The sequence below is a fragment of the Ahaetulla prasina genome, chromosome 1, assembly GCF_028640845.1.
Source record: "Ahaetulla prasina isolate Xishuangbanna chromosome 1, ASM2864084v1, whole genome shotgun sequence".
Taxonomy (NCBI): Eukaryota; Metazoa; Chordata; class Lepidosauria; order Squamata; family Colubridae; genus Ahaetulla; species Ahaetulla prasina.
In genome coordinates, this window is record NC_080539.1 from 267,578,245 (window position 1) to 267,588,707 (window position 10,463).

General features: G+C 35.8%; 1 protein-coding gene across 1 annotated transcript in view; it reads left to right on the forward strand.

Moving 5' to 3' along the window:
• SPTY2D1 (SPT2 chromatin protein domain containing 1) overlaps positions 1–8,371 on the forward strand; it is a 22,028-nt gene extending 13,657 nt beyond the window's left edge. The window contains exons 3-6 of the mRNA XM_058158286.1: positions 1,037–2,458; positions 3,074–3,239; positions 3,902–3,979; positions 6,006–8,371. Of these exons, the coding sequence (XP_058014269.1) occupies positions 1,037–2,458; positions 3,074–3,239; positions 3,902–3,979; positions 6,006–6,102 (1,763 nt within the window). The 3' untranslated portion in view covers positions 6,103–8,371. The remainder of the gene's footprint in view (positions 1–1,036; positions 2,459–3,073; positions 3,240–3,901; positions 3,980–6,005) is intronic.
• Positions 8,372–10,463: the final 2,092 nt, after the last annotated feature.

Below are 10,463 nucleotides of genomic sequence, written 5' to 3' on the forward strand. Positions count from 1 at the left end.
AGGGCAGGCAGGAGACCAGAAAGTGACTTCAGCAAGATATGTTTAGACTTTGCCTGACTCAGAGAATGCCAGAAAGCAGATCCTTTATATAGGCCATGGGGTGTGGCTCCATGACTCAGCACTTATCCAGGCCTGCCCCTCCCTTCCTTCTGTTGCCTCCGCCTATCAAGTCTTCTGACGCGAGGGTCACTCCAGTCGGCAGCTGTTGGTAATAGACCTTCCTCAGGCTCACATGCTGTGGAGGAGGGGGAGGGGTCTAGTTGCTCCGTTTGCCTGGGCATGGAGCCAGAGCTGGGGGCTGGAGGTATTTCTTCCTCTTCAGCCTGTCTGGGCATGGAGCCAGGGCTGGGGCCGGGAGGCATACTAGGACATTCTTCAGCGTTCGGAAGCAGATAAGAAGACCCCGGCTGCGATGAGAGCGGGCAAGACACAACAAGAAGGTCCTCCCATTTCTTAACATAGAACTATTCCTTAATGGTCCTCTTAGTTTCAAAGTAGAGTGAGAAGCTCATGCTTAATTGAAACCTATGCCTCTTGGACGTGATGTACAGGTTTTTTTGGTGCCAGCCAGGGGTGAAATCTACTTACCTTCCTTACTGGTTTGGAAGCGCATGCACCGCACGTGGTGTGTCACATGTATGCACAGACCTGTGCATGCGCAGAAGGTTAAAAAACACATTATTTCCTGGTTAAAACCAGGAAGTAATGACATCCGGGTGGGTGGGCGGAGCTTTGCTCCACCATCGCTACCGGCCACAATCGCTACTGAATCACGTGATCCGGTCTGATCCGGGAGCATTTTACCCCTGGTACCAGTCCTCTTACTTAAAAAGATGTTTCAGTTAAAATCTGTGGTGGTATTTCCTACTCTATGTTTTTATGCTGAATCTGTAGTATGATACTTTATATAATATATAGTTAGAATATAAATTTTTAACCTATATAGGTTAAACCTATTAACCTGTATAGGATTTATCTATATGCAAGATATATATTTGCAGTCTTTTTTATATACTAAAGCTTTTTTTCTTTATAGAACTTATGGAAAAAAGAAGAAAACAAGAACTACTGGCTAGGCGTGTGGAAATGAAACATGACCGAAAAGCCAGAGCTATGGCTTCACGGACAAAGGATAATTTTCATGGCTATAATGGCATTCCTATGGAAGAGAAGCCTAAAAAGAAGCAGGGTCATGAAAATAGAAGTTCTGGAAGCACAGAATGTAGGACACAGGATGAAATGAATGAAGTAGATTATAATATGTCAGAGTCTGAGCAGGAATCAGAGGAATATGAAGAGAAACCCTCCAAAAGTTCAGAAAAACCAAAGGTGCTAGCCAAAAGTGCACCTCCAGCAATGAATTTTAATGATCTTTTAAAGCTGGCTGAAAAAAAACAGTATGAGCCAGTTGAAATAAAAATTGTAAAAAAGACTGAAGAAAGACCGTTGACCGCAGAAGAATTAAGAGAGCGAGACTACTTAGAGAAGAGAAACAGAAAAGGGGTTATACTAAAAGAAAAGAGATCAGAGAAAGAAATGAAACATACAACTGCATCAGGTTCTTCCAAAAAGGAAATTTCTCAGAGGGATTTAGTAAATGCTAAAGCTAGCAGGCATTCAGCAGACAAACCTGCCTTTTCTAAAGGAAGCAATCCCTCGCAAAATAATGATAAGAAAACCAAAGGGCCAGTTTTAAGTGAAAAATCTTCCAAATTGGTGTCTAGTTCCAAAGCAAGCCACGTTGAAAAAGTAAAATCTGCATCCAAAGTACCTTTAAAAAACCCTCCTCACAATAATCACATTAAACCTGCACCCAGTGGAGGAGGGAAAACTGGATCTAAATCCCAAACTGTAGTCTTGAAAACGGCTGCAAATGGAACTCTCAGACCATCATCTAATAAAGAACCGAGTTTGAAAAAAAATAGCACCCATATAAAATCAACCAGTGTGGTTTCTACCCAGCAACAAACTTATAAAACTTCCAGCTCCAAGCAAGCAAGCAACATTTCAGTTACAGGAGGACCTCCTGCACGATTGAAGAGCAGCTTGAATTCAGGCCCCGGGCAGCCAAGCCGCATTTCGATTACTGGGCATGAATCACGTAGCATGGGACCCAGGAGATCAGAAAACAGCTCAGGGCAAGGACAGCAAAGCACAGGACCCAGACGTGCCAGTAATAACTTAAGCATGGGATCTAGTCGACCAAGCATCACTTCAAGACCAGTATGTTTAGGCAGTAGCCAAGGCATAGGACCTGGTCGGCCTAATTCCAATGTAAACCCTGGACTTGGAAGGGATAGCAGCTCAGGACCAGGTCGGCCAAGTATCACTGCAGCTGGAACTCTAAAGCCAAAGTGCACTGTTGTATCAGAAACAATCTCATCCAAAAATCTGGTCCCGAGACAGATGAATGGAATGAGGCCATTTCCTAATCACAGGCCTGGGATTACCCCACAAGGTATCTTGAGAGTTTGTGCTTTTGAATATGTATTGAATATTAGAGATGGCTTCAATACAACTATTTAAAATTGCATCCTCAAAAATATTCTGCCCCACAAAATAAGAACTCTCTGACTCGGATATTTTCAAACGTGAACTCTTTTAAGATGCAGGCTGTGGAATTCTGGGAGTTGAAGTCCACACATCTTAAAATTGCCAAGTTTGAAAAACACTGCTCTAACCTATTGCTTGACTTGGGTATAAATTCTGCTGGCTTCAATAAGATTTTAGAATAGGTATTCCTAAACCATATGACGGATTGTGTTGTTGCATGCCAACGGCATCTATCCTGAAGCCTTTCCATGTGTGTTGGAGCAATTCGCAGGTTGGGCAGCTGCAATACAGGCAACCGAGTCCTACAGCATGCATCAGAAATGACAAGCCCTAAATCTCTTTGGCACACAGAAGAGCGGCTAGTGTGCTTTAGGATTTTCCAGGCTGCACAGCTGCAGCAGAGATAGAATTTCCTCATGCCCCATTCTCTGTCCTAGGTACAGACTGTTGGTTTACTTTCAAGTAGGCAATTTATGAAGAGTTAAGTCTCTATATATAATGTCTTAAATTTCTGACCTAGGTTTTCCAAGACCATCTCTTCCACCTATTACCAGTAGCTATAAAAGAAAGTTTGAAGATGAAGATGAAGACGATTCTGAAATGGAAGATTTTATTGATGACGAAGGAGAGCCTCAAGAAGAGATCTCGAAACATATCAGAGAGATATTTGGTTATGATCGGTCAAAGTGAGAAAATAAGCTTTAACGTAATTTTACTGTTGTATATCTATACCAATCCATAACATTCACATGAATTTCTATAACATAGATAAAAAGTTTTAAAAGATGTTTGAAAAAGTAACAGGCATTTTTTAAAAACGAATATTGTTGCACCACTCTGCCTGCAACAACCGTACAAGAAAATTGTATTTCTGCCAAAATTATCAGTAGATCTTCTATATTGTATTGAGTGAATGGCTATTTTCAAAACTACAGTCAGAAAGTTCAGGGAATATTCTGTGACTTGCAATAATTTTAGCAGAAAGGAAAGAGATTGTTGTACTATAAGTGCAAGATACTTAATTGCTTGCTTTAGGAAAGGATAGTTAACTTTATTGTGGCTTAAAACTGGTTTAGTTTAGCCCTGCAATTATAATATCAATTGGCATGTTTCTATTTTATTTAAATATACACAATTCTAGTTCTAAATATATATTGCAATTAATAATTAATATTGATTGATTAGCATAATGTCTACTGTTACCTAAAGAAAGCCACATATACAACAGAACTTCCTTTTTCCCCCCCCCCCCCCCCCCGATTATGCAGGCCCAAGAAATAATAATATTGTGCAAGGCAAAATGATTCTGCTAGAGAAATAGCATTGCATTTAACTTCATTATTTTTAGATACAAAGATGAAAGTGACTATGCCTTACGTTACATGGAAAGTACTTGGAAAGAACAGCAGAAAGAGGAAGCCAGAAGGTAAAAATTAAAATAATCTGATTCACTCTTACACATTGTTGAAATCCTTCATTGAAAAGGAAACCTGTTAAAATGATTTTGAAGAGTAATAGCTCTTTAAATTGGGGGTTTTCATGTCATCTTATATAAAATTATATAAGGCTTCAGTGCAAAAACGGTAATCACAAGCTATTCAGTACTTTTTCATCAGCTGTTACAAGATTGCATAAGAGTACTGTCTTTTCTCTCTCTTTCATCCAATCAGTATATCTGTCTGCTGCTTGCTGACTTATTTCTACTACATTTCACCTTCCTCTGCCCACCTGTCTGATTTCCTCTGTGTACTTTCTGGCCACCTGCTCCTCCTCCTACTGCAACCTTTCTACCTCAATCACACTGTTATCTGTCTTCAGCAACAAGAAATAAGCAGTAATATGGCAATTCAGGCTGGGCAGAAGAGAATTGCTCTTTTCAAACTCTTTTCCTTTCTTGCTTCAGCTGCTTCCTACTTCTTGTCCCTATTGGCAGATACTATGGTATTTACTTTCAGAGATCAAGACATGACAAGAAACTACAGCAGGAATGGACATCAGGTAGTCTTCGACTTAACCACAATTTAGCCCCAAATTTATGTAAGACATTTGTTAACTGAAATTTGCCCCATTTTATGACCTTTCTTGCTCCAGTTAAGTGAATTGCTTCACTTGTTAAGTAAGTGACACAGTTGTTAAGTGAATCAGGCTTTCCATTGACTTTGCTTGTTAGAAGATCGCAAAATCTGATCACATGATCCCAGGACACCGCAACCGTCACAACTATGAGTTAATTGCCAAGTGTCTGAATTTTGGTCACATGACCCTGGGGATGCTGCAACAGTCATTAAATGTGAAAAACTTTTAATGAACTGTTGTAAGTTGAGGACTACCTGTAGAGTAAAAGCAGTGCCTCTGCCTATTTTGAGCAGTATATTCTTAGAGCAAAATATCTTCATGCCTCAGTAACCTGATCAGAATATCCATTATAAAACACAGAATATCCATCACGAAACACTGATACTTCAGAATCATAATAATAGCAAATGGAGATTACTTTCACAAATGAGTGAAGTAGAATTCAAAATTCTTTCTCAATCACATTAGTTACAAGTCTTTGGTTTTCTGCTGCAGGAAAGCAGATGTCTGCAAGCAGTTGTTGCCAGTGAAGGAAAGTCTCTTGTTCAGAATGTGTGAATATTCTACACGTGTAGGATGAGAAATTTATAATGAAATTACATCATTCAATAGTTTAATTTTTGCCATTTCGGTAGAAACCATTGTGGTATAATCCTTGCCATACTTGCCTATACTTGTAATACACTGGTAGGCAAACATTTAGCATTTGGGGTATGTGTTGTTTTTCAACTACTGAGATGTGGTGATACAGTGACTATGGACTTTGGAGGGGTTGAGAGGTAAACCACATATTTTGCTCATTATTGTAACACTAAAAAAAAGTGACCAAAGTTAAATTATTACATTTTTTTCATGAATTTTCATGATGTGATCTGAGTGCATGGGAAGTTACTAATAGCAGTATAGGTAATCTGGATGTATTAGTAGTAGTAATAGTACTGGTAGTACCATACTACTGGAGCCACGACTCTTACTGTACTGTGCTCTCTTAGAAAGCAGCTTTTTGTAGATCAGCAGTGAACTGTTCCTCTCTTTTCTGAATATTGTTCTAACAGCAGAATTGTGTTTATATTGTTATATATTGTTTATATTTATATTTTTGTGTAAACATTCTCTACTTTATAGATAATAACCATCTTTTCCATCTTACTCTTTTTTGGTTATGTAATTATATCATACTCAAACATTGGTTCAATCCCAAGAAAAGTAGTTTCTTTCATAGAATGAAAAAACTTAGATATGAAAATAAATAAGCAATCATTATAAAACAGAGTTGTTGCTTGGAATTCATTTTAGTAAAAATGTTTAGATCCCGTGGTTGGTTTTAAATTGTTGGGTTTTTTTAATTTTTCAATGAATAAAACTTTATTTTCCAGCTTGAGACTCGGAGTGCAAGAAGATCTAGAAGAAATGAAACGTGAAGAGGAAGAATTGAAAAGCAGGAAGCAAACAAAGAAGTTGAGAACGCGTTAACCAATTTGCCAGTTTGGGTTTACTGTTACTCTACTATTTGTTCCAAAGTTTAGCTTTAGTAGTACTTGCATATGAAAGAATAAGAAATCATGTAGAAAATGGACATATAGAAAATAAGGACTTGGTGCCAGATTTTATGGTGCAAAGTTCTGCAGGCCTTGGAGAAGGAAAATTTGGGATTGATTTTTTGCTTTTCCTCAGCACTCAACACCACTTCCCATACTGTGGAAATACTGGGATATTTTCCAGGGCAGGATGGGAATTAGGAACTGCCCCAAAAGAGGAAATAGAGAGAAAACATTGGTCTGGCTTTTTCCTTCAGCAGAAAGTTTTTATTGGAACCCAATCCCTATCATGAACAGAAATGATTTTTCTGTGCTCGCAGGGAGGCAACTCTGGATCCAAAATTATGTTCTTTAGTTTGGCGCTCATATATTGACCTTTAATAATTGCCAAGTTTCTTTTCTGAAACAGAAATAAATGCACTAATGGAGGATATTAGTCGGAGTAAAAATAAAAATTAATTATTCTATGATGTAAAGTAATTCAAGAATGCCAGCAGACTGCTGATTGACTATGCACTGGCTTACAACGTGGGCTCTAATAACAATACAGTCTGTTTTCATTCCATAAAAATTAGAAAAATGTTTATGTTCTTTATCTTTCAAAAGAGGTGTCCTGAGTCAAGATTCTTAAGTCACTTTTTCTCTTCCTATAAAGCACAGATTTAAAAATGTAGCTGATGATGTTGAAAGCAATATTAATATTTTCTGATTCCTGCTTGACAAGATTATGTAAAAAAACCAAAACTAATATTACAAAGCTTTGACATCACGAGCTGCTAGAAAGATGATGTTCCCTGAAAATAACTCTCATGGAATAAGTACATAGTAACAAACAGTAAGAAGAAATGAGGCAGCAGCAACATGGCCATCAATATGAATTTCCTTCTACTTCCTTGAAAAGATGTGCTGTTGACACTCAACCCAGGGATATTTCTCCCCACTCTTGAATTGAGAACCCCTCCTAGTTCTGTCTACATTGGGTTGAAGTATCACTGAAAACCCAGTTGACTAATTATTTTCTTTTTTGCAGTGCAGAAAATTAATATGGCCTCTATTAGTGGCAGTCAGACATTTTATATTGTAAGAAATATGACCAAATAAATGAATTGTTTGCATACGGGGCTTAAATTTCATTGCCAGTCATAATAAATCATCTTGGAAAAGACTAGTTTGCAGTGGTTTATAGCTCAATTCTACGTCTTCGATTTAAAATTTAAATATTTAAGTTTCTTAGGTTAACTGCATGCTTTATAAAAACTGCAAAGCCTGCCAGTAGAGTTTATTTCTGCTTTCATTCAGATGCTATCTACGTTTTAGTAAATATAAATATCTTCTAGTTGCTTCATTTAATTGCCTAACAAGATTGCTGAAAAGATTTCTAACAGAAACCCAAATGGTATGATTTAACAAGTGGTTTTTACTTTTAAAAACTTTGGTTGCACACTGATTTCAAGCTATGCACAATAACAGGGATGTTCATTTCATAGTTGCCAGAGAATCTCAGATCATTCTGCTCTACAAAAATTGTGCTTTGCAGTTTCAGTTTAATATTTGAATATCCAATTCAATATTTTTTTAATTCATAAAGAATTTATGCAAAATGAAGTCACTGAAAATAAAAGGTCTAAATATTTCTTAAAACACATCATGCAATCCTACCAAGAAATTTTATTTAGTTAAAAGACTATCAGGTTACACACAGAATTGGAAATTGAATATCCTGGAAAGAATGTACTAATTAATCACTAGAGATAAAATCTTTTATCAGAAAAGGATGGATTTGGCTATTAAAATATGACAAAGAGGTCAAACTTCAGAATTAATACAAAGAAAAGAATGGATATTTTTGTTTATGAAACTTATTTTTCTCAATTTAGTAAGGCATTGTATTTGCTAAAATGAAATAGTTTAGCAATTGCTAATAATCAGCATGCAAAACAGGAATTTTCAATTTTTGATTTACTGTGATCACTAGTGCTATTTTTACAGAAGTGTGTATTATTAAAAAACTACTTTGTTCAGGTGCACTCATGAATCTTTTTATCCAAGATAATGACTGTTGAAACATGACCAAGTTACTGTTCATTTTATAATTTGAATGTTGAAGTATTGAAATCCTCCTCAGCGCCTCTCTGATATCTGTGTCGATGATGTCCTCAACAAACCTCTGACTTAGCAAAAAAATTGTAATGGCACCCTTGTGTTCAGTTCTGAATTTTTTTTGGAGGTGGGGGGGAATTCCCCAATACACACTGCATGTTTTGACTGCTTCTTGCAAGTTTAATTCAAAACTAGTATATTTTTAAATATTTGGATGTTATTTGTCATGTAGAAGATAACTGGAAGATAATTAACTAGAAGATAACCTATATAGATCTCTTCATTTTTATATAATTTATTGCTTTTTAGTAAGTATATTGCTTATTAAAATTCACATATACAGATATAGTATGGCAAAGTTATCTGGCATTCCAAAGATAGCATCCAAAATTGTACGTTCTTTTTATGATAAATTGTCTGTTTGCATTATTTCACTTTAGCAAAATATTTTTCATTTTTAAAAACTAAACTGAGAGTCATAGAATTACAACAGTCTAAAAACCTTACATAAATTGGCTAGTGACTTTGTAAGGGAAGTAGAATATAAGGATTCTTTTATGATGTATGAATATTAAAAAAAATGGAATAACTGGCATATGCCATTTTTCATGATATTAAATCATTCTCTACTCCTAAAGCAACACTCCATATGTTCCCACAATCTACTCTGGACTCTTTCCCAAAATTAGTTCTAGGGGCTATGAATGGATTGAATGCCGCTCTAGCTCTACCATTTCAGCTGACAGAGGCCATTAGGAGGAAAATTTAAATAACATCCATTCTGTGTAATTGAAGAAAACTCTTAGCTTGAATTGCAGATTTTGATCAATGGTTGGAAGATGTGCCTTTTTTTACATATATAACCTTTCTATGAATGTAGGAAGAAAACAAATATAAAATTAATTGTGCTGTCGAAGATGCTGTGTTGCAGCTTGATAATATGAAATAAAGTCGTTTTACATCAAGTCCTTCCAGGCCTTGCTTTGCACAACTAGTTAATGTTTATTAAAATTAAATAAAACTTAAGGGCACTTTGTATTTATGAAGACTTCATTTTATAGTTATCTTCTATATATTTCAGTTGTACTTAACACTTTTTACAGCAGAAAATTACCAGAAAACAAATGTGCATCATGAAAAGCCCTAGTAAATAATTTTGATTTGTTCTCTCTAAAGCAGAATCTTATAAGAATGTATAAAAACTTATTTTTATAAACTCCCATTTTTTAATCTCACATAACTACTTATTTGGCTTTTTCATTTATGTAACTTTAATTACCTTTACAACTAAAGTGCATTTCTATAATATGCAGCAGGAGACCAAAACACTGGAAAGAAATACAGTCTTAAACAGACTGAGTAAATAACTTCTTATAACTATGTTTAGATTTCTATTTATTTTGTTGAGTCAGAGTGATACAATCAAGTGTAAGATATAACTGAGGATACTTTTAGAGTTTGTCCATCTTACGTTTTTGTTAAATTTATTATATCTAACAGTGTGACAATTCAGGTAAAAACTGTTAGGCATAACTTTTTTCTGGTTCAATTAAACTCTATGCTTTTGCACCGAATACAGTCTGAAACAAATGATGTATATAATAAAATTGCGGACATTAAATATTGTATTGAGATTTTTGCTGGTTTGCTTTAATTTGTAGCAGATGTTGAGATGCCATTGAGCATCTTTCTAAAAGACTAATTTCCAAGTATTTCTGAGAAAAATGGGACAAAGAACTGTAACAGAGTGTAAAATAACTAATAATGGAATAATACATGTTTTTACAATGTGCTAATCATGTTGATAATTGTTGAATTGTCCAAAATCTTCCAAGTGAGCTCTATAAAATATTATGACTTGAAATTCTTTGTTCATTTTGTGACTCAGAGTTTTCATTAACCATCTGTAGAACTGTGGATAGAAGGTTTTATGGTTTCAAAACAAAACACATTATGGGACCCTTCTGAGAGAGATGGTTTTACAGTTTTTTGAATCTTTTCCAGCATTATTCTATAGAATCTTCTCTGGAATTGCCAGGGTTAAAAAGAATTGTGAGACATGTAAGCAAATGCGCCTCCGTGTCTTACAATTCATAGCCTTTTTTGAGATGCAGAAACAGTCCCCAGTTGGCTGGAATATTTTAGGGACTTAGTAAATAAAGTGCATAGTGTTCTTCCATTTGTATGGTAAAATAA